Below are 24,425 nucleotides of genomic sequence, written 5' to 3' on the forward strand. Positions count from 1 at the left end.
AATTCAATCCTTCACGGAGCAAGAAATGAGACATAATATAAGCTAAAATATTACAGGGATTTCATTGAGAAAGTGGTTTCATTATGTTCGAAACCCTGCCGGAACTTCCACTAAAGCGAGATAACAATGGCTTAATAGTGTATTGTATTACAAGTACGATAAGCAGGCTAATGCGCACGCGAGTGAAATTTTAAAATACCACCCGTACTACACACAATACTTGATGTTGAAGCACATCAATTTCGTAAAATTATTGAATACCTGAAATCCGTGTCGTCACCACATCAAGTTCGAAACAAAAGGGCGTGCAGTAAAGTAGTATTGCCGTACGCCGCGAATGTTTGTTACCGTAAGGTCGGTTAGTAATCGAATAATTAATAGCCGATAGTACAGGGGAATTATTTGGATGTAGGTAATTTATAGCAGGTGATCTCATTTATATAATTTTGATTTGGTGATCGGGTGGAGTGAAGAAGGATCGAGAAGGGGGACTCGGGGACAGTTGCGTGGACGCAATGGAAAATCAAAAAATTCAGGGAAATTTGATTTTGTGAATTTTCGTTAGTTTTGAGCATTTATTTTATTTTGTTTTCGTCACTGGATAGGGAAAATAAACACTTTTCGGGTCCTAATTAGCGACTTCGATAAGTAGAGATTTTCCGAATCAACGATACACCATTCAAGTGGCTGTAAATTTGATATTTTCAGCGCGACACTGTAAATTTTGCATTTTGTGCTGCTATTCAAATATTTCCAAAACCGCAGTGTATAACGTCCTTTAGAGCTGATTTAACATTTTACCAGTTAGTGTCTGTAGTAACTCAAGATTTTAGAGAAAGATCAGAATTTCTGGTGGAAGGAGTGTTGTTTTTTATGCCCGTTGCTACGTTATTTTAAATGCAACGCTTCGTATATTTTCGTATTTACCAATTGTCTTGATACACCCAAGAATAAGACCACTGTATAGAAAATTTTATTTTTATGTGAAATTACAAATTCAAAAAGCTTTAATCGATCCTGTTTAGGGTTGTTATGTTTGAACTTATATTACGCCCATGGCCTTTACTGCTTCTAATTATGCTTGCCGTAGATTTCCATTTGCGAGGGCAAACCTAGAGACTAGCTTAGGGCAAAAAGCAGCAGTGCATCTTGCTGTTACCTCAGTTTGGAATTTTAAAATTGTCTACTTTACCAGACACACATGAGGAAAGTTTGTGGGGAGCTCGAATGTGGGCGCAGTACGCTTCTGATTTTCATTGCTCTCGAGAGGAAATAATCATAGATTTGAGGCAGGCTAGGGACCATTCATGGCAACAGGGCGGTGGTGAATCTTGTTTATTTCTAATTTAGAATTGTTTGAGAACATTAAATTCAAGTAATTTTTACGCATTTTTGATATACGACACAAGTTATTCTTGGAACTTTAAAATTTTTTTGCTGATCCTGGCTACTTACCTCATTGATTTCCCATTAGGTGATTCAAACATTTTAGCATTTATTTGCATTTGTATAGGAATATTTATGCCATCAATAAAAAAAATTTCGCTTTTACACGAAAGTGAGTATTTATCGATATAAACTGGTTATTGGCTCCTCATGATGACGTAGCATCATTTGCCGTTTTTTTTTAAATTACATTTTTCCTGATGCATTAAAAGACTCTGGTCAAAAAGATTTTCTTCCACGTTAATGGTCACCACACATAAAATCATCAAGACTTACCCAACATCTTGATGACTTTCCTAGACGATTTGCTGTGCACCCTGCTACCTCTATTCCTGCTTTTCATCACGTTTGACGAGCTCAAAGTAGTTCCAATTAGAACGTATAGGACTGTGATGAGGGTCATGGGAGCGACAAAGAAGACGAACGTTGAAACTTCGAAGGAATGGCTCATGACCGGTTCCCTGGGTAAACAGTGGGGACACTCCCCTGTTACAGTAAGGGGGATGGCTTGAGGGATGGCGAAGCTAATCGCGATCTAGAATAAAGTTCTGTTTAAACAAAACTATAAATCTTCCTTAGAAAAAAAGGTAAATTTATTTTAGTACCTATGAAATGCATGGCATGCGGAGATTTATGGCCATAACCGACAGAAAAGCACCTTTCACACTCAACTGAGTGCAAAATTTATATAGTCTAGTTTTCACTGTCCCGGTAAATTCCGATTTTTGTGGAAGGACACACGCTCGTGAATATATTTTTATGAATTGAAAACTGGATAGAGGGGCATGCAAAACGGGCCATATGTCTCTGAAGCAGGTAGGGAAATCTGATGGACAAGATTTAACACATTTGGAGAAACTGATGGGTTAGTTCAGATAACAGAAAATACTAAATTCACACTTCTTCGTATAACAGGAGGAGGCAAATATTGTACCTTCATACGTAAAAATTTCGATTGTCTAAATCGAGAATTCGCAGGCATCAAGAGAATATTACTAGTGGCATGTAAAAGTAACATTTTTACATTAGATTTCCTGGAAAACGGAAGATTCGAGTTTCGGCTTTAACAAGCATTAAACCCATTCAGAATTTCCGCCACAGAAATGAGCTCGTTAAACTGATATCAGCATAGCTACGAATTGCAAGCATTCCGTTAAGCTGATGCAGTGATTGTTATTTTGTGCATGAAACAAACAATACTCACCAACCAAATCAGCAAAATAAATTTCACAGCTCTAGAAAGCTTGGACATGGTGTGTGAAAGAAATGGATGACAGATAGCCAAGTATCGCTCCACTGTAAAACCGGTGATGGTCAGCACTGTGGCATTCCCAGAAGTTTCGGCCAAAAGTCCACGTAGGAAACAGAAGATATCACCGAAAACGTATGGATACCTGGAAAAGCAATAATAATGATACGATAAATTGTGCGGTTCTTAAAAGTTTCCGCTATGTTTAAACGAAATTTACGTGGCTCAACATAGGGGCAGAATCTGCTGTATCGTGTCAGCCCCATTTCCATCCTACAAATCACCTATTTTAATAATCGATTTATTTACCTCGACGTAAATCTCCTGTTAAGATCTATAACCACATGTTATTTTCAGTCACGTAACCCAAAATCGGATCGAGATCTCACCTAAACAACAAACAGTTTTCCAGGCGATGGAAAAACGCTTCCAGGTGAATTGCTTTTCCATAACAAGATATTGTAATAAACTAATGGAATAGCCGAATGGAAAGAAAAGGTTTTGTAACGCAACACAGGAAGTTGATAAGACGGAATAGGGGCTGAAGGGAGGATGAGGGTTGTAGTTCTTACAACTTCATTAGTCAATCGACTATGTGATATAACCGTCGTTGGGGCGCGAGTGGAGATATCTAAAATAGAGTCAGTTTCGTTGAGATGCGGATTTTACGAGGGAGAGTCAAATGCAAACATTAAAATCGATGTTAAACGTAATTTATTGAAACAATGTCAAAAACGAGCATGTAATTTTTCAATGTATTCCCAATACGTTCAGTACACCTGCGTCGTCTTGAATACCCGAAGAAATAAAATCTTTTGGTAATGTGCACAGCCAATCGTGCATGAATCAGTTCATAGTTAGTTCGAAATGTCTTCTTACCTAAAACCCCTTTAAGAGGACTTACTACATGATAATCACTGGGGGCCAGGTCTGGCAAATGTGAAGCATATGGTAGACATTCAAATTTCAAATTTGGAGTGACTGGCGCCATTGTGCGGGTAGTAAGCGTTATGGTGTGGCACAGGGTGGCAGAGATCCTCGCCTTTTAGTTCTGATGGCAGGCTTTAAACGGTTCATCAGAAGTTCTGAATATGTAGCACTAGTAGTTGTACCGTCATGAGACACGTAGTCTTCTAAAATTGTCCCTTTAGCATCCCAAAAGAGGGTTAACATAACCTTTCCTGCTGAAAGCTGGATGGCGACATTTTTTCGGCTCGGGTAAATAATCGTGACGTCATTCTTCGCTTGCGCGTTTTGTTTTAGATTGACAACAGTGAACCCAGGACTCATTTCTGGTGAACATTCTTGTCAGAAGGGCATATCCTTCTGTTTCGTATCGATGTAAAAGTTTCTCACAATCATCAACACACCGTGGTTTCAATATTCGAATTAATTGCTCCGTCACCCACCTTATGGAACTGGAGAATGTCATGAATAATGTGAAGTACGGAACCATGGCTTATGTTTAAAATTTCAACGATTTCATTAAGAATAACACCCCGATTCTCTTTCATTAATACTTCAACTGCTGAAATTGAGTCGAGCTTGACAACGCGATTTTCTTGAACAGATCGGGGAGAATCAGCTACGGAAGACACCCCGGTTCTGAATTTGTCGTCCCAGTCATACACCCGCTGAAGCAGCAGACATGATTTTCCCATCTGTAATTTAATTCTACGTAGAATATTAATGGGTTTTTGCCCTTGATATCACAAAAAACTAATACCAGAACCCTCTCGCTTCCTAATGCGATGCTCTACTGAAGTCGCCATTTTGGAATAGTCACCATGTGAACAACTTCATTTGTTTCTACGTCACAATTCTCGTTAGGTTTTCTACGCCTGAAAAATAATATTTCTATGAATTCATATCGTGTAATTCCCTGTTTGATTTTCCTTGGGTGCTTTTACGGTTCCCATTTGACTCTGCTTCGTATTAATGTTTGCCCAGAAAGCAAGCGAAAATGTGAAGTTGCTCTAAACAATGTAAATTACTTGATAAACACACACTAACAGCTGCATAAAACACTTGAGCTTGTATTCGCACTCCTAATTTATAGTAAACGAAAGCACTAACATAATTAAGTTTTATTTATAACACAATACACGAGTCTTTATCAGTTTCTCGTTATCCTGGGTATTCAGTAAGCATTAACAGATGTTATACTTAACAGATTATTCAACAGGTGTCTATTTAATGGTGCGCCAAGTTGCCATATCGGAAGTAACATCCGGGAAAGTGAGTTTCCCGCAAAATTAAATTGTTTGCACAAGAAATTTGCCTAAAATACGGTTTTGGCAATATATTTTTAGTCAAGTGGATGCAGAGGATACAGGGTGTTCCTACGAAAACTTCCTATCATGATGATCTTGGGCAATTGCAAAAATACAGTAAAACGCCAAGACACGTCGCTTCTGTTTTAGGTGGCGCAGTGGACGAAAACAACACAATTTTGAATAAAATCGCTTCCTCTCTCTTGAAATGTAAATTTGTATATTGCAATTATACAGGTAGCACGAAATTCGTGAGAGAGCCGCAGGCGTGTCCAAAGAGTTAGATATTACTAGGTAATTTTTTTTTCCTAGTTGGATGTGAGACTTTTTCTGCAATAATTTGTGAAAAATAAACGCGATTCATTGCTGATAATTCGACACAGTCTTCGTTAAAGACATCAACGTTTATTTGTTTTATTTCGTTGTTGTGCACACCAGCGCCAACCCATGGGAAATAAACATATCGCTGTGCGCAACGCACAGAAAAAAAAGTATATCAGAATATAGGCGCTTTCGACATGGCTTTTCGTAATGTTGCAATACCCTAAGAGTCGAAGAAAAAATGTATTTCGTGACAATTCAACCCACTGCATTTCAAGACGTGGCAAGATTGTTAATCGCCATTTTGTCGCGTGAAATTTTTCAGTTAATTTTTTGTGGTTTTTCCCGTGGCGGTTAGGCAGTTCGCTGTGTAGTGACCTTTTTACCGTTAGATCGGTACTTTTTGGCTGTTTACGTAATGGCTGACTTTTACTCTACTTTTTCAATTATCCAGAGAAAGAAGCCTGCCCCACGAAGCATAGATATCCTCGATCGAACACATTTTGTTCTGCACAGGCATTCCAAATTTTTATTTCCAAATCCTCTCCACTTAAAAATTCCCACATCCCATTGCCGATTTTATTAAATCCAGTTCAATTTTTCTAATGGAACTTGCAGCCAGCATAATGGACACGTTTAATGCGTCTTTGTTAGCTACGCTTAATGGACTTTTTTTTAAATTAAAATCGTTTTATTAAAACGTATTAAGGTAATTATTACATTAGTAGTTTATGTGTATAGGAGGAGATTTTCAAAAGCTTTTTCCAACAGAAATCCTCATCCATTATTCGGTGAAACGTCTGAGGGTAATTTATGCATTTCCGCCTTCGGTGGGACCAAAACGTCATTAGGAGAGGCTTTGTTCATATTTAGTATATGATATTCAATGGCAAAACATGGAAAAATAGAAATATTCCAGTCTACGCTTGTTAATTTCAGTTCTACCTCGCCATTGACTTACGGATATTTAAAAATTTAAACTCTATCCAATAAACTCGTATGAAACCGAATTCAAATGGAAAGAGGAAATTCTTATGGGGATTAAACTTGGCAAACTTGGCAGTTTTTGAATAACATCGGGAACTTAATAGAGACGGGTTAAGGTGTATTTCGCCCCCTCCTGGTTAATCGTTTTTTTTTTTATTGGAGAGTGCAGTTATGTCCTTTAGTTTTGCCCTCTTCAATTTTTTCGGCTGCCATCCGTTTAGACCATGTTTGAACTACTCCTGAAACTTAATATTTAATGGATTATAGTCCTGGAAAGTAAATAACAGCATGTCAACGGAAATTTAGAGACTCCGAATCAAGGCAAATACTTGTTCATGAGTAATGTAGTCCCCAGTTGTCACTGGTGATTAAAATCTTTTATGTTCAAAAACCTCAATATTTTTTCCTTTTCATGTAGTATTTATTAAGAAGAGCAAGGGATAAAAGCAACGCGTTTTATTTCTGAGGCAGATGAGGGATCCATTGTGAAGGAATTTCGTTTTGGTGGCAATGAAAGAATGACTGTGGGAGAACGTCTGAGAAATAAATTCTGGAAATCTGTTACCTATGTAAAGACCTTTTCGTGTCACAATAAAAGAATTCAACGACTAAAATCCATAAATAATGAATGCTGTAAACTTTTATTCTGTACTATTGAGCCAGTCCAAGTTTATGCAGTTGGAAGACCTGTTGGTGAGAAAAGATGTAAAATGAAATGTGAAAGTGTCAATAATATGTTTCACAAAGGACTAAAAGCTTGTAATGGCCAATGGGCGTCGATGTTCTGTTATAAAGAAGAAATGTCACAGGATGTAAGTCCAGGAAATTGCAGAATTTTGTAAACTAATAGGCAAAAGTTTGTTCCTTCGACAGGAAAACCTGAAATTTTTGTACAAAAAGAAAACCGAGGCCGACAAAGAAAAGTCTAGCGGGGTCAAATCTGGATAGCGGGCTGGTCAAAGATGTTTCGAGTGGCGCCAATTCATTTAACCACGTGTGTATATTTGCGTCATCGCCATGCCAGACATCCTTACCTTGGCCACATTGTATATATAGTCGCAAAATCACCGTACTTAATATTTTTGACATATGAGTAAACACCATTTTTTTTAATTTTCCATAGTTGATATTAGTGAATGAAATGAATCGATGACTTTAACAGTGCAACATGCGGACACATTAAAACGTTTTATTGGCATAAATTGAAATGTGTAAATTTCCATATATATGTATATAGTGGTTGTTTTACAATTTAATTGTTTCATTTCGACTGAACATTCGATATGGCCAATTCATTAATCTAGACACAACACTCTCGGATTGGAAATTAATTTTGGCTGAATTACTCTGCCAATTAGATTAATTTTACCTCGTAGATATAGGCCATATCAGGCATTAAATCCTGATGATACAAACTCAGTATGCTCAAACTCAAGGTCGGTAGGGTCATGTTTTTGAAGCTTCAGACTATTGAAATTTAAATGTTTCTGTCAAAAACTTCAAGAAAAATTGTCGATACGTAAATAAATAGTGAAGACCTTAAGGCTGCCACTGGTCACGAGAAATGAACATGCATAGAGCAGGGGAAATTTAATAAGGCTCACAAGGTCTATTCATCAGATGGAGAGGTGGTGATAGTACTATTTTTTAACATAGTAGGAGCATCCAACAAGGCATGGACCAAGAACAGTAATGACGCCTTGATGGTCCGGGAGACCCTATCGCAGTATGGTGGTATAAATCTTCCGATTATTTGGACACAGGGAAATAGTCAAGAAGTCCTACTGCGTACCTGCACAAAGCAAGATGAGTTGCTCCAGGTAGGCATACTAAAGGAGCGCTATTGACCAGGTGAGTGCTGTTTTTACCCTTAGGCCCAGGTTATGTAGACTTATAAATTCAAATATCAAATCCAATTTTTAAATATGATATTTGACTAAAGTTCTTATTTTTCCTATTGAAGTGACAGTGATTTCAGGTAAACAATTTTTGCATTTAATGCAAACTTTCTGTGAAACATTTTCCTCAAAGCTACTGCTCAAATCAAACACTCATGTTTTCTATGAAATACTTTATGCAAAGTGTTTGTGAGTTGTAAAACGACCACAAAGCTCTGATGAACTTTTTAATAAATACTATTTGTTACTTCAGTTCCTCATAGAGCATAGGATAATTAATAATCTTTAGAGCCTTTGTGTGCAACAAGGAGCATTCGAAACTGCTGTTTTCCCATCAAGCAATACATAGAGGGTGTCTATTTCTCGTTAGAAATGTAGGAAATGTCAATCAGTGCTGAAGTTAGAGAAAAACGATGACCGCGATGCCGTGCTCAGAAAGTAGTAGGCACCCTAGTGTTGTAGACACAGGATGTTATTTGAAAATTCTGTATTTTAAGACGCCCCTTGCTTTTCGTTTTTCCAAAAAGTAAAAAGGAATTTTTACAGAGTTCTTAAAGTTAACCACGGAAGGTTTTCGTACGAGTTTTTAGAAATAGAAACTATTTAGCAATTGCACAGCTCTAACAATCCTTACGTGTCTGCGAGGCTTTGTACCCTGGGGAAATGTAAGAAAACATTGGAAATACGGCCAAACCACATAAAACATTTAAGGCACGGAGATGTAAAATTCTCCTTAAAACATTTCAACATTCGGAAAATTTACGAAATATTCGAGAACATAAAATTGGGCCATTTTATGATGAACCAATTTTGAGCAAAGCAAAAAAACATATTTCAATATTACGAATAAGTTTCGTGCTGTAGAGTTACCAAAAATATAATTTTTATTTTTTCCTAATGAAACACCCTGTACATGTGTGCATATCTTAAAGCCTTTAACGCCGATGCCAAAATTTACTGAGCGAGTTTCTTCGATGCTTACAGCTGGGTTCCCTGAATCAGCAAACTACAAAGTACAAAATTGTTGAAATTACGAAAGCAGTGAGGTTTCAGAGGACCAATTTATTACCGATTGTTTCCTCTCTTCACACTAGTATGAGAGAAAATAATAAAATATTTAAAGATTATTATTAGTGGAAAACTTAACCATCAATAATGCTTGAAATAGTTTTTTTTTAGTTAGAGACATAGAAAGCAGTTTTGTCCAAACGCTTGTAATTTTCGGCCACTGTGACGCTACATCTATACCCGCTTCATGTAGCATTTTTACTTACTAGCTTTAAATAAGGCAAGTTAAATAGGGTGAGATTTGTTTGTTTTCCCGGGGAAATTTTCTCACTTTATGGCGGAAAGTGGCGTGAAATCGTAAAAGGAAAGTTTCCTTAAACCAGAAAACCAAATTTCTTTGATGTTAAGGCTTTGCTTTAAGGTCTAAATTCACTTTACTTGCGTGTACCAGATAAGTTAATACTGGAAAACAAAGCTCAACTTCTATAAAAAAATTAGAAACGGTGCCTCGGTTCTTGTAAATTATCTAGTTATAAGTTCACCCTAAAGCCTAAGCTTTTCCTTTCCTTTCTTTGTGTCTATAAAAACTCCAAAGAAGGCGGAAAACTCGATCTCATCAAACTCGAAGATGGAACATTTTACATAAAGGGCATGTCAATCTGTTATTGAATTATTCATAACAGGGAATAAATGTGAGGTTGTTTAATATATTCGCAAAAATCCCATCCGAACTTAAACAGTTTTTGAGCCGTGGTTAGAGAAACTTCGTAACGCGGCAAATTTAACTTTCTATTATTAAGGATCATTATTTAGAAATTTATTTGAACAAATTGAAAAGTTTGAATTGGAAACCTGATGGCGGTTTGAATAATTATCATATTAAATTAATTATATGGTAATCTTGTCCACATCTAGAGCGAACGGATCTTCAAATATGTATGCAGGAGTAATTTAGCCGACCTAAACACAATTATTCCATGGCATTTAATGCCGTTAAACCAATCGTTGTACTTTCATTTTCTTTACGAGTCATAAAGTTCTGACTTATTTACCGGTTACATTATTTTGAGTTAATTATTTTTGTCAAAGTCAACCTCTCTAGTCGCATTTTTCTTAAGGCTTTTACGCCATGCAAAGGTCACTTAAAGAAATGAAACTTCAATTACCACTTAGGGAAATCGCTAATTGAATAAATGCTGATTAAACGCCTGATTTAGATAATTTAAAGGGGGAGGATTTCTTTTATGTCATTTTTGTCAAGTATTTTTTGGAACGATTTAGTTAACTTGAGAGTCAGTATGGAATTACATTGTTGTCATCCGTTACCTACACCCTTTGAAAACGGTTACGGAAAAGCTGAGCTAAACTATTCTACAGGATACACTCCGTAGTCGGAGCTTTAAAGAGTGAGGCTGATCCGTTTCTTCCATTTTCCAATAGAAATTAATTGGTATTGCAGGTACTTATCTCGAAAGTTTCAGATTTGACCTGAAAATAAATCACGATAATTTTTTTTCCTCATTGCACAGTTTTGCCTCATTGAGACTAAGCAAGTTTGGCAAGATTTAACTGCGATCGGATATAAACATTGACGTCGCCATCTTTTTGATCGCGAAAGTAATGGATTTCAGCTTATTTTTCCTCAATTTCTGATTAATATTGTTTGTTGACTTTGCCAAAATCTAATAACTGCAATTAGCTAAATAGAATAAACCCGAAAGCATTTCCAATTTTCAATTGCTGGTAGTACCGCTGACCATTTTAACAACTTTTTTACTTCAATTATTATTATTCAATTTTAATATTGCAATACTAGACCTTTTAGGCACCAAATGATGGTCTTAGTGACACAATACATCGGGTGTCCAAGGGAACACTGGACATAGGAGATTAACAAGGAAAATCAGTTTTGATTTTTTGCGCTTGCGCGGATAAACCATTTGAGAAACTTTTACACGGAGGTGATAGTACTCAACACCGGCCTTCAGTGCTAATTTTTTCGATCTCTCAATTAGAACCTTTTCGGCTCGACACACCCCCAAATTTGAGAAAATTTAATGTCCCGCGTAACCGTTCGAGGTTACAATCGGACCGCGTCAAGATCACATTTAAAAACAACGAAGTTGCCAACAAAATAAGCGTAAAAACTCTATGTCGAATAAATTTGCTCGTTTTTTTTATTTAACCTTTTATTTGAAAGCAACAACGGCCTCGACTTTGACTAATCGTGGCCTCGCATGGTTACGCGGAAAGCTCAAATTTATTAATCTGGAGGTGTTTTAAGGCAACACGGCTCCAATTAGAAGATCGAAAAAAATTCGGAACGATGGGCGGTCTTGAGTACTATGATCTCCATATAAAAGTTTCTCAATTGGTTTATCCGTGCAGGCGTAAAAAATAAAAACCGATTTCCCATCTTAATCTCCCATGTCCAGGATTTGCCTGCACACTCGGTATGCGCAAAATCGACAGAATCGAATTTGTACGTGGCTCCGTTTAGGTACTCCGTTTAAGCTCACAGGAGGGGCTGATGAAACAAGATTAAAAAATAAAAGAGAGATAAATAAGGCAGAAATTAGATTGAAATTAGCTATTAGTGAAGGTCTGAAGTTGATGCACTTGACGGTTAACGGTCGATAATTGAGCACAATATGATTTTTATCTGAAAGGTAATTTCCATAGAGTTAAAGAAAAAATGGCGGCATCGAAGTAGGAATCAGTTCTGATAGAAGGTAAAACAGGTAAAATAAACTCGAGATATAAGGAATAGAACTGAAGTAAGAAGTTGATCTTAAGAATATGCAGAACACAACGAAATGCTTTTACTATTTAAACCCTCCATGGCCGCCACTACGCCAAGCATAATCAAATTATAGCCAATGCAGCATTATTTACCCATCTTTGTTTATTACAAGTGGCTAAACAAAGACGAAAGCTATTGCTACGACTAAACAAGGATTCCGCTTTCCTAAATAGTAAATTGGCCTGTAGATTAAATTGACAGATACATCAAATTTTCTCTCTTTATTCATGGGCGTGTACCAAAAAGGGTCTGTCATATACTCCGCAGTAATGACATCAGAATTAAACCATAGGTAAGCGCGAACAAGGGTACCAAAACAGAGTTTACGAAGAGAAAATCAAGGATATTTGGTGAATTTTTATGCATTTTTCGATAATAAAATAGTAATTTACTCCCTACTATTTAACTACCCACCTGTACCAAATCAAATAAATCTCCTGCGGTAGTCCAGACACTAATAACACTAAATCAGACACTGCTAAACTGAAGAGATAATAGTTGGTAGCTGTGTGGAGCGATTTGTTCCGGCTGATCACTATGCAAGTGGTGATGTTGCCCACAGTTCCCGTGATAAATATCACCGCATAAATTACCGTGATGGGCACTACTATGTACAGTTCGTCACGTTGAGGGCCGTAGATGCTTGCGTTGCATGTGGTGTCGTTGAAATTATCCATATTTATTGTTCTTCAATCACATGCTGGTGCCAGTTTAGGGGGTAAGTCCGATTCTGACGAGGCCTGAAAGAGAACCGAGGAATACTTAAAAAACAAAAAACTTGTATAAACATGTAGCTCTCCTTAAGATACACTTAACTTCTTTATTATTATCCTGCTTCTCGCTTGAATGATAAATATTCATTAAGGCAAATGAAGTGAGGAGATTCGAACTGGCAGGCTGAAGGTCAAGATCATTGGATGTTCTTAAGTTTCCTATTCGTAGGCAATTCTTTTAAATTGGAATTTTCGAGGTATGTTAATTCTTTTACACACTAGAAAGTTGGTAAATACCAGTTTTTTTTTTTAAACATCATTTCATTTTAAACATGTTTTTTTTATAGATCACGGGCACAAACTTATTCGGATGTATGCAAAGCAGACAATTTGAATTGTATACTCAAAATTCATGCAAAATTCAAAATCTCTTCTAGCTTCAAAAGATTTCGCGGCCGCTTTTAGCAGCTGCGGCCTGGCTTTTCTTCAGTGCTGATCGCAATTTGGGAAGTTTTGCTTCTTGAAAACGTCTAATATAAACCAAAAACGGGGGATAGCACGAACCTTTAAACCCTTTCAGCTAAAAATTCCTATTGCTAGCACTCGAATCGGTTAAAATTAAGTTTGTGAAACGATAGGCAACCAGAGAGGCACAGACCTTGATGACGCTGCTATCAAGCTCGACTACAGGGTGAGAATTCGTAGTTCACACGACGATTTTAAATCAAATTGATTATGTAACGTTAGTACTTTTATATAGAGGCACAATTCGATTTAGATTCGCGAAAATGAGCATACACCACAATTTAAGTCGCAAATCGCAGTTTTTTTGGGATTGTCAAATTTCCTTTACCTCCTTCTTCACACCTTTTCTTCCTTTTAATAATCCCATTAAGGGTTTCTTTAACGCGACCTTCCACTCTGAACCATTGCAAATTCAACTTGAGAGCTGCAATTGCCATATCACTTCCATATTGCGTGTAAACCAATAAATGGATATTTATTATTAACTCTGATATGATCACGTATGTGTTCTCTGGTAATTGAATATTGCTCGGATAGATCCTTCTCTTTGACAATGTATTAGTTGGTACGGAATACAGTTGTATGCTTATAAAGATTAATTGGCATATATTAATGAAAATGGAATTTTGAGGGTGATTTTATATCTGATATCGGTTAAGTCAGGATTACTCTTCTCCTCTACTAGATTTTTACGTATAATTTACGAAATTGCTTCGTCTTATTGCATATACCTAATATCTATTAAGCGGAATTCACGTGAAAATTATCGATCAATTATCGATTTATTACATATGCCTCGTCAATTTGATTGAACTGACCATGTAGCTTTTTTGCCGCATCACCGTAATTTATAATTTCCAACTTATGTGTCTATTGAAAATACGGATGTTCAAGCGATTTCGGACAATATTATAATTTATGGAAATCTTCGAACAAATATCTCTTTTTTGACCGGAAGATCAAACATCTTTATTCATATACATATATTCATAAGGAATTCAAATTGGAATGATAAAGATCAATGGAGAAAATGTCTAGGGAACTCATTTAAGCTTAAATCTTACGAGGTCTAAGACGCAGGTTTCGACTTTCAGTTAGTTAATCTATTCATATATTCTTCATCGTTAAGTCCGGAATTAGCTCGATTTAGAAGGAGCAGGGACGCATCTGAAGCGTTAACATGAAATCGTTTCTTAAAGTATTTATCAGACGAAGCAAAAAGCATAAAATTTTTTAATAAATTAGGCCAAGGTCTGCGAAGACCAGAAACGTGTTATTTCGTTGTTTTATTTCTGACTAAAAATGTTATATAAGAGAATAACTATTTACGTAACTAGTTAGGAAAAGCATTATTTTGTGTAACGACGGAGAGATATTCTGCAGGACAAAACGCGCAACTACGATTGCCTTATGAGCCTCAAACACGATTTTTCCTAATTTTGCAGTAAGACGAAAAAGGGTTCCAGTGGAGGCTGAGATTAACATGTGAATTATTAAAATATGTGTGCGTTCTGCACGCTAAAAATTGAATGAAAATATAATTTTGAAATCGAAAATTCAAATATTCAAATCATACGAATTATTCGAATATATATACATAATTCGACTATTTACCAAAGATATCGCAAAACTAATGACAAGTAAATGAATAGTATATAATCAGTTCTCGAAATTTCTTGAAGTTTTCAGGGACTAGATAAATAATACAAAAAACACCGAAGGTTAAAAGAAATCTTCCTACATTTTACAGTTCGCAAACCGTAAATTCGCTTGGAGAATCTCTAAAGTTTGAGTTACTGATTAGATATTTAAATATGAAAGTTCAAGGGCGTAGCAGAATTGGTAAATTAAATATTCGAGGTTAGTAAATTACCTATGATTCTCTGAACACTTCATTTCAAATAGAACCAACTCAATTAGGACTAAATTTGAAAAAAAAAAATTGAAGTAACGCACTTTATGGTTGCTATAGGTTCCCAAAGTTTTAGAACAAGTTCTTAAATATTTGGCACGCCGCTGAAGGCCTAGGTTTTAAGCTGAAAAATTACCATTGAAACACTCCAAAGTGTGAGAAACTGAATTTATTTTATGTTCAAGAGCATCTCCAAAACAACTGTGAATTTATTAAACATTTTGAGCTCTTTGTGGATAGATACTCATCAGGATTGGTCAACACGAAGGTGGTTTTATGACTTATAAACCGGACGAGAGATTTCAGTTGGATAATATAACGAATAGGAATACTTCGATTTATTTTAGACCTATGGTTCATCATATTGTGCTAATATTTCGGAAGTACGGAAATGGTTGGCGAAAGGAATTTTTCAGCATCGCAAAAAAAAAACAAGATAATGTGTGTCAAAGAGATGAAAATATTGAAGTGAAACTGGGCAAAAAACATGAATTTCCAACCTGCAGACAAAATATGTTTAAAACTAAGAATAACAACGGTTATTTTGACTCAGTCAGTTCATCTTCTTTGAGCTACACATGTGATTAGGGTAGAGGGGAAAATATTGAAAATTCCGCTTTTCAGGATTAATAACTGAATTAGTCGTTAACAAAAACAAAGTTGTATACGAGACGATCAGAGTTGCGCCTGTTGATTAGAATAGAAAAAAACAAAAGACACTTTTATTAATTATATCAGGATCTGTCCGTGTTGGGGAATGGACTGTATTTTGGCATGGATTGTGGTTATCAAAAAGTCCCGCGGGGTATTTTCAACTCGAACACATTTTGTTTTTTCTAAGACAAGCTTAAAAACTAATACAGAGTTGCAAGACGTGTATTGACGATATATACTATGATATTCCCCCTTCCCAGAGAAGTTCTATTATTTCTACCCTCACTTCCGGCGCTGCCAGCGCCGGAACCGACATAAGTCAGGTTGACAACGGGGCGCGGGAGTTTTGAATCTAATAGAACCCATGGGATTCTAAACAGTCCGAAATATGCATTTTTAAACTGTCCAAAAGTTGAACTCGAAGAAACAGGATTACGTTAAGTGACCGCAGTTAAATTCAATTAAAATATGCATACGTGGTATGTGCGTTGCTTGAAGAATATGTATTGTATACATGGTGTTACAAATTAACGGGAGTGAGTCTTCTAAAGTTTAAGATATACAAGATCAGCTCAGTTAAGGCAAATATCAGATAAGGATGATGACCAAATCCGGCAAAAAGGAAAGTATCGTGTATCGTTATAACGTTAAGAATACTCATTATACATGTATAAGGTGTCACTGAACACAGTGTCGTAAGATCAACCACATATTCCTAGATCCGAGAATATGACAAACACTTCATATAAGCATCTATCGAAAGACGCGTCGTTTTCGATATATAGGGTGTGAAAGGTTGGTTGTAATTAATGTCTTCAAAACGTCTCGAGATAAATGAATGAAATCGTGTACTTTATTATAACTTTTTGGGCACTTTCTAAGTCTCTTTAAAAAAGTTGCCAGTTTTCCAGGGGCGGATAATACAAGAGGGTAATGCTTAAAAAGTACTTAAACCTTTTTGTTCTTAACTTTATTGACGAGTTTATAGGAAAAATATTAAATTCGAACCTTTTTACACAAAAACGATGCGCCTTTCGATATATATAATATTTATATGAAGATTTCATCATATTTTGGGACCTAGAATATATGGTTGAATTTATGTCCCTATGTTCAGAGATACCTTGTAGAAGCATGGAATCTGGACATAATTAAGGAAATTTTTTTTACAGGCAATTTTTTTGCAGGAAATATGTAAATGATGCAAATTGTTTTGCAACATTTGCACTTGCAAGTTTAAGTAAATTGGCAGTAGTTTTTACTTCAAAGTGGTATTCTCGAAATATAGAAATTACTTCTTAAAGCATCGTTCTGCAACAGGAAGCATCGGTCAGATTTTCAGTTATCGCTTAAGAAACGGAACTCCAATAGAGCACTTATAATGAAAAAAAATCTGCAAGATTGTCATCGTGCATGATGGGAAATCATTGGCCACGGGTTTAGATTTTTCCCAAAAACGGGACTTAACAATGCCAAGATTAACGTTTTTATAATAAACAATTCCGATATTTAAGTAAAATGGAACTTATTTTCTTAAGGGGGTACCCGGCAAAGTGCTTAAAATTCTTCCAATTTCAGAGCCGATTCCAAACGAGCATCAAGTAGCGCATAACTTCCTTAACTTAATCGATCCTGTATCTCTGTTCTGAAGATCCCTATACATCACCACGAACTTGTAATACCCCGTATAAAGTACTGTATTGCTAATATGTCGTGTTTGTTTGGAAAAAAACGTCTGCACGAAACAACTTGGAAGGATTTGCAATGTATAAATATTTAGATTAAAAAAAACGTCGTCCAACGTTGACTGCCCGTTAAATGTTATTTATAATTTAAACTCATTAATTACCTAAACATTCAGACTGTTAAAAATGAGTGTTTATTTGATAGAGGAATTAATAGGGTCAAATGGCAAAATTTTGAAGGCAAAAAACACAATTTGAAAACTTAATTATCTGGCGAATATACACTCTCGAGCATGGAATTGGGGTCACCTAGTAATTTACATTTAATTTAATAGCTTAGAGTTTATTATATATTTTTTTTCACCTGTAACATAATTTACTAGCTTGTTGCGGTAATTTCGTAAAATTATTCGAATAAAAAAGAATTTTTGTTCTTGGTTGTCTCGTTCAAAATTGTCCTGTACCAACATATCGCGGAGCTCCCTGGGATTACTAGGAGCGGGCACATGTCTGCGTAAGCGTCTTTTTATCCCATCTCAAACATGCTCCAATAGATTCGAATCCAGGCTTCGAGCAGGCCAGACAAATAGCGTGTTTTGAATCCCGTTCAGTACAGCTGTAACGATGCGAGCAGTGTGATGCCGTGCATTATCATACATAAAGGTTCTCTCCAAGAATGACCACGAATGGTACACAATGGTCTTCCAGTGCCTCTGGCAGGTACCTGTACGCCTTTGAAGTCCCATTTTGGATGAAGACTAACTCCACATGAGCTTCAAAAGAAATTCCTCCCCATGTCGTAACTGGAACGTCGACAAATGAGAGCCGTTTGGTAATACACGATCTTGGGCATATCTCTCGCCTGATCGTTGCTAAATTCTCACATGTGTTTCTGAGCCTATGAGGCAAAATTGAGATTCATCGGAATACTGCAATGTTCTGCTGTTCAAACTGAGTGTCCTCGTGCAAAATTCAACCTCGTAATCTGGTGTTTACGAGAAAATGGGGGCCCTGTAGGTCTAGTTCGAGAGGAAAATTCAGCAGCACTAAGTGGCCTCCTGACGGCCACTCGCTTTCGTTTCACTTCTCACTTGCAGATGAATGCGACAGGAAACTGCCGCAGCCCTTCGATTTCTCGAAGTAATAGAAACGAGAAAGCGATCATCTCTAGCTGTTCCAACTCTTCCTCGTCCTGATCTTCAGGTCTTCGAGTGAGCCATTCAGTCTTTTCAAATGGCTGAAGCACTAAGTGCACATTAGCTAGACTTATTCCAGAGTTCTCAGCAGTTTTGCGCTGTCCACGACCATCTTCTATAGTCGCAACGACAGGATTTATGGGCATTTTAACTAAAAGACAAATTGACAATAATAATGACATCACTCGTCGAATCGGTAATTTACAGGGTACCTGTCATTGGGGAACTGTCATTGGATGTTTTGGGAAAATTAGGAATAGCAAAGTTACGAAAACTTAGTGACTCGGTAAGCGAATTGGAATGACGTCATCTAAAATACCTTCAATGACGCCACACTTCCGGTTCTGCCGGAAGTCGTCATTCGTTTGCCTATTTTAAATGGAGCACATTATATATTGTTGCATTTTTGGATCTTACGTTCCATTTTAATACAAGTTTATTGATACGTTGATTTTTCTAGAATTAAGAGTTTTCAAGTTATGTAATGTTGTAAATGAGTGATTTAGATGTCTGCAGAATTGGAGATTTTTAACAAACGGAAAGGTATGTTGTAACTCTTTTCTACCCAAACGCCCCTGGCCCATATTTCAGAATGCAGCCAAGTTTTGCGTAATATTTTCTACAGGGTGTGCACAAAAATAGGACGAACTTTGACATTGAAAAATGCTCAAAACTTAAACATTTTAAATGGAATGCTACTATTATTTTGATGATTATTTTGATTTGATGAAACTACGTCGAAAAATAACCTCTGTTTACGTTTAATTGATTAAAGTAAAGTTGCATAGTTTTTATGGAATTTTACTTTAGATAATTTATGGAAAATGGAAATACCAGAAAAATACCATTGCGTCTAACATTAATTATATGTATTTAAATTAAAAAGTTAGGTATATAAAATTAATTTAATTATAGCATTATAGCTTAAAATTGGAGATATCCTATCCCTGCATCAACTTTTAAAACGAAATTGCCAACAAACTACGTAACTTTACTTTAGGTAATTAAATGCGAATTAAGTTATTTTGCGACGTAGTTTAATAATACATCAAAATAATAGCAGTTTCATTTAAAAATTTTAAGTGTCGATCATTTTTCGATGCCCAAGTTGGCTCTATTTTTATGGACACCCTGTAGAAAATATTATGCAAAGGTTGGCAGCACATTCAAATATGGATCTTTCCCAGTATTGTGGCAAAACAGAGTTAGAAAATACCTTTTGGTTTGTTAACGTTTCCTATTCTGCAAACATCTGCATCTCTCACTTTTAAGATTAAATATCTCGAATACTTTTAATTCTAGGAAAGCCAAAGTATTAATAAACTTGTATTAAAATGGAATATATGATACAAAAATACAACAATATATAGTGTGTTCCGTTTAAAATAAGCAAGTCGACATCCTGCTGAACGGGAAGTGTGACGTCATTGAAAATATTGTAAATGAGGTCGCCTCAAGGTTCCTACCAAGCCACTAAATTTTCGTAATTCTAGTATTCATAGTTTTCCCAAAAAGCCTAATGGCTGTTCCTGGTGGAACAATCTGTACAGATAAACACAGAACAAAAGGAGCTGGTAACGTATTTCAGGAATTTTTGCGTTGGGCCGTTTTTTTTGTTGATTGCTTGAAAAATAATGGACCGTGTGTTACAAAAATTGTATCTGCCGGTGTATCCAGCCTAAGCAATTAGTGCTTTTTAATAAAGCCCAAAAACGAAGGAAATCTCTCGGTTAGTATTAATAAATTCTACTTCGATATCGGAAACGCGTTGATGTAATCTTTCGCCTTTAAAAAGCAGAAATGTATTGATTTTACCTTCCAAGCTAATTGTGTCCGAATAACAATATTATTACACCTATTAACCATTACTAGTTGGTTTTTACGATAAGTCACGTTATAAATACGGCGCCTCCGAGGCAAAGGGTGCCGTTTTATTTTCGGCCCTTTTGTCGTAATCTCGTCGGAAACTATTTATGCACACCCCGGCGAAATCGTAAAACGGATGCCCAAAACGTATTTGAAGATAGCTCCTAGTTACGTCTAAACCTGCAAAATCAGTAGGTCCTCTTTGTAGAAAATGAATCAAAGATAGTGGAGCAGAAATAAGATCAAAGGAAGGAACAATATTACGGAAAAATAACAAAAACGAAATCACGGGGAGATTTTACTGTCCAATTAGTTTGGCCAGAGCAGCCAAGCTAAACAAAAACAGCGAAAAAATGTTTTAATAACATTATAACGTTCAACATAAACGTTTTAATAACATTTTTCCGTTCGGTATTTTGTTAATATCCGAAAAAATTCGGCAGCTCGGGGGTTTCTTCCAGTTCTATACGGGGTGTTCGATCGAACATTTTCAACCACAGATATTCGGGATAGTTGTAAAATATCGTAAAACGCTGAGGCACGCCGTTCGTGTTTCCAAGAGAGACTCACGATGACGCGAATTTCAAATCAGACCATCGGTGGAGTGACCCCTCATTTTAAAGGCAACAATTATGCTTTAAAATAATGCCCAATTTTTTTTAATTTTTGACCACCAGTTTTGAGAAAAATAGCCCCCAAGGTACTGTCCAAACAGTTAATTAAACGTTCAAAACGATTTCCTCCCCTCCTTCGTGCAGTAAAATAAACGTTTCTGTACATTTCATCGAAAATTTCCATGAACTTTAGGGGTGATTTGGCGACATTCTTCAGCTGCCCGTTATCTTAATTTCGCCAGGGAATCCGGCTGGGTTTGATAAAGTTTCGATTTTAAGTGACCCCACAAAAAAAACGAGGGATGTCAAGCCAGATGACCTGGGTGGCTATTTGATGGATCCTCGACAATCCACGCAGCGATTGGGGAAATTTTCGTTCGGCAATTGGCGTGCTGCAGGTGTGAAATGTGGAGGCGCCCCATTCAGTTGAGCCCGCCCTTGATTTTCTAAAATTTTGTCATCGTTTGCGATGGCCTCCACAATTATCGGTTAGACGCGAATTTCCAGAAGATTTTGCCCATCGCAATTTTCCTGAAGAAAACTGGTGCAGTTACTTAGTCACCGAGAATTCCAGCCTACACTTCGAGCTTTTGAGGATATTGAGGGTGTTCCTCTTCGAAAGGCCTCGGGTCGGAATCGCTCAACTACCGACAATTATGACGATCAATCGGTCCATTTACGAAAAAGGCACATTCGTCCGGAAGCAAATCAAGTGAGATAAGCTGGGATTAGCCACAAGTCCATCGGTCAACATTTCACAAAACTGAAGGCAACGATCGGGATCGTCCTCGTTGGGTTCATGGACCAGTTTAATCTCATTGGAGTTGTGCCGGTGAAGCTCTCAAAGTGCAACGACAATTCTAAGCAGAGACATCTGACTCTTCTGATAGTATGCGTATACTGGACAGGTGGTCAGCTACCATTTGGTAAACTACAGCGATTTCAGGGGTTTCGTTTCTGCTCGAATTTGCAGATAGCCGCGTATCATTATGCACGGACTCTGTTTCTGTAAATTTTCGTACCAAACAAATTACGGAAACATGTAAAGTAGCCTCTTCCGGATGCCTTCCATTGAGAATTTGTGCTATAAAACGAGGGCAATCGTTGTTCTTGAAATCCCAGCGAATTTAATTCAACCCTTTTTGGCATAAAGTAAATAATTTTCATAAATACAATTGTAGCGCATAATTCACTAAAGGTTTTTGGGTACAGCTCAAAGGAAGGAACAAGTACTAAATAAATTTTAAACTGCTGAGCGAAATGCAAATAACATCTTAAACAATTTTTTGCGCGGATTCCTTTATTATTAAAGCAAAAATTGTTGTGATGATAATGAAAGAAGTTTATTCATTCGAGTCTGTTAAAGGGACTTTGTGGTTATTTCGTCACATCTTCTGCACACTTTGGACGGTATTTTTCTCGGGAATGGTGGTTAAAATATAAAAAAAATTGGGCACTATGTCAAAGAGAATTTTAGTATCTTGAAAACGAGCGGTCACTCGACCCGTGCTCCCATTTGAAATTTCAAAACCGATTGCACCCCCGCATAGGGAGTTGTTCCAATAAATTTGAAATCCACGCGATCTTGCGACCCCTTCAAAATCAGACGTGTCTTGAGGTCTTGCGGTGTTCCGGCAATTATCCAAAATAACCGTGGCGGAAAGTTTTCGATGGAACACCCCCAACAAATTCATAACAGTAGAGAGATTGGAAATGGGTGAGTTTAAGGTGAAGTGGAAGGACCTTTTACCTTCACAGGAGCGCTAATAATTACAAATAATACGGTCGTGCAATAAATCATCATAATGATTTCTGGAATTTGTACCTAGGTTTTGGCTGAGGTTATTAATTGGCTTTCTGTAGGGTAAACACAAACACTGGCTGCGGCATAATGCCTTGGCCATGGCATAATGGCTTCTAACGTGACAAAAAATAACCTGTTACGGTTACTTTCCCGACGCATGCCGAGGGGTCATTAATTACTATAATTGGAAAACAATATTTAAGTGTATTTATTCGAAAAATAAGTCTCGAAATGGCCGTTTTGACGCCAATCCTAGCAGACGCCAGAAATGCAGATAAACAATTTCCCCTTTAAATATCTAGAAGTTATTACACACATCAAATTCCCTTTCGTGGTTTAGACGATAACACGTCCGGACTGAGAACTCTGGATAAAAGTGGGCGCGAAAATTGGGGGGCGCGCACGAAGGGTGTAGTGTGAATGAAGCCCTAACAGAAAAGAGCCCTTTCATTAATAGAAAATTGAGTCGTATGATACGAGCTGTCGCCAGTTTTTGTGGAAATAATTAGGTTCTTTTCAGGAAATCACCAGGGTTTAGCATTTGACTGTGTTGATTAATATTCGCGGAGAACCGCTTTGCTATTAATATTATATAGGGGGTAAGCCACGAGTAACGCCTCGGAATTTCATGACAATACCAAGAGATTTTTTAACTGTTTCTTTTTTGTGATGTATACAGACAAACTAGGGCTACATTTAAAAATTATTTCCAAAGTGTACAGAGCGTCCCAAACGCACATATCTGATCAAAGTTGCATTTTTTTAAATGACCCCCCCCCCCCCCCCCTTGTGTATTATATCAGTTTTGCATTGCACTGCAGTTTTCAAAAAGTCAACAAATTGTATAGGGTGTTCTAAAAGTAGCGCCAAATTTGTACAACTTTTAACTGTTTATTACTTTTTTAATTTAAATGGAACACCTGGTATGTAGTGTTGCTGTTAAAAGCCCAGTTTACTTACCTACCTGTACAATTAGCTGGCTTTCTGAAATATGAAGTACAAAATTGGGCCCATCGTTGTCTTCTTATTAAAGTTTAGTTTTAAAAACTTAAATATGAGATGAAAGATTGGAGACTCAAAATTATCTTGAATTTTAACAAAAACGGAATTATTTCAAAAACCGCCAGAGTTAAATATCATAAACCATATTCAAACTTAATTTTATTTTAATGGTTAAATTCAAAAATGATATAATATACAGAGGGGCCGTTCAAAAAATACAGCTTTTGATTTTTTGCATGTGTTTGGGATACTCTGTTTATTTTGAAAATAATTTTAAAATATTGCCCTAGGTCATCTCTATAAATTCCAACAAAAAAACAGATAAATCTTCTGGCTTTATCATGAAATTCGAAGGCGTTGCTGATGCTCCACTCTGTATACATCAATTTAAAGGTATCTGGTTGCAGCTCGACCACGTGAAGAAAATTAAAATCAAATCGTCGATGCGGTAAATGCAGGGAGTCCGGTT

The 24,425-nt window shown here is 36.7% G+C and overlaps 1 protein-coding gene across 3 annotated transcripts in view; it reads right to left on the reverse strand.

The window, feature by feature from the left end:
- LOC136343783 (pyrokinin-1 receptor-like) overlaps positions 1-24,425 on the reverse strand; it is a 43,200-nt gene that overhangs the window by 13,948 nt on the left and 4,827 nt on the right. For all 3 annotated transcript variants that reach the window (XR_010732846.1, XM_066290728.1, XM_066290729.1), the window contains exons 2-4: positions 12,400-12,725; positions 2,651-2,840; positions 1,723-1,981 (exon numbers count right to left, since the gene is read on the reverse strand). Coding sequence is in view for 2 of the 3 variants with exons in the window: in XM_066290728.1 (XP_066146825.1) it covers positions 1,723-1,981; positions 2,651-2,840; positions 12,400-12,662 (712 nt within the window). In the remaining variant the exon portion in view is untranslated. The remainder of the gene's footprint in view (positions 1-1,722; positions 1,982-2,650; positions 2,841-12,399; positions 12,726-24,425) is intronic.

This window comes from Euwallacea fornicatus, chromosome 15, assembly GCF_040115645.1.
Source record: "Euwallacea fornicatus isolate EFF26 chromosome 15, ASM4011564v1, whole genome shotgun sequence".
Classification (NCBI taxonomy): domain Eukaryota; kingdom Metazoa; phylum Arthropoda; class Insecta; order Coleoptera; family Curculionidae; genus Euwallacea; species Euwallacea fornicatus.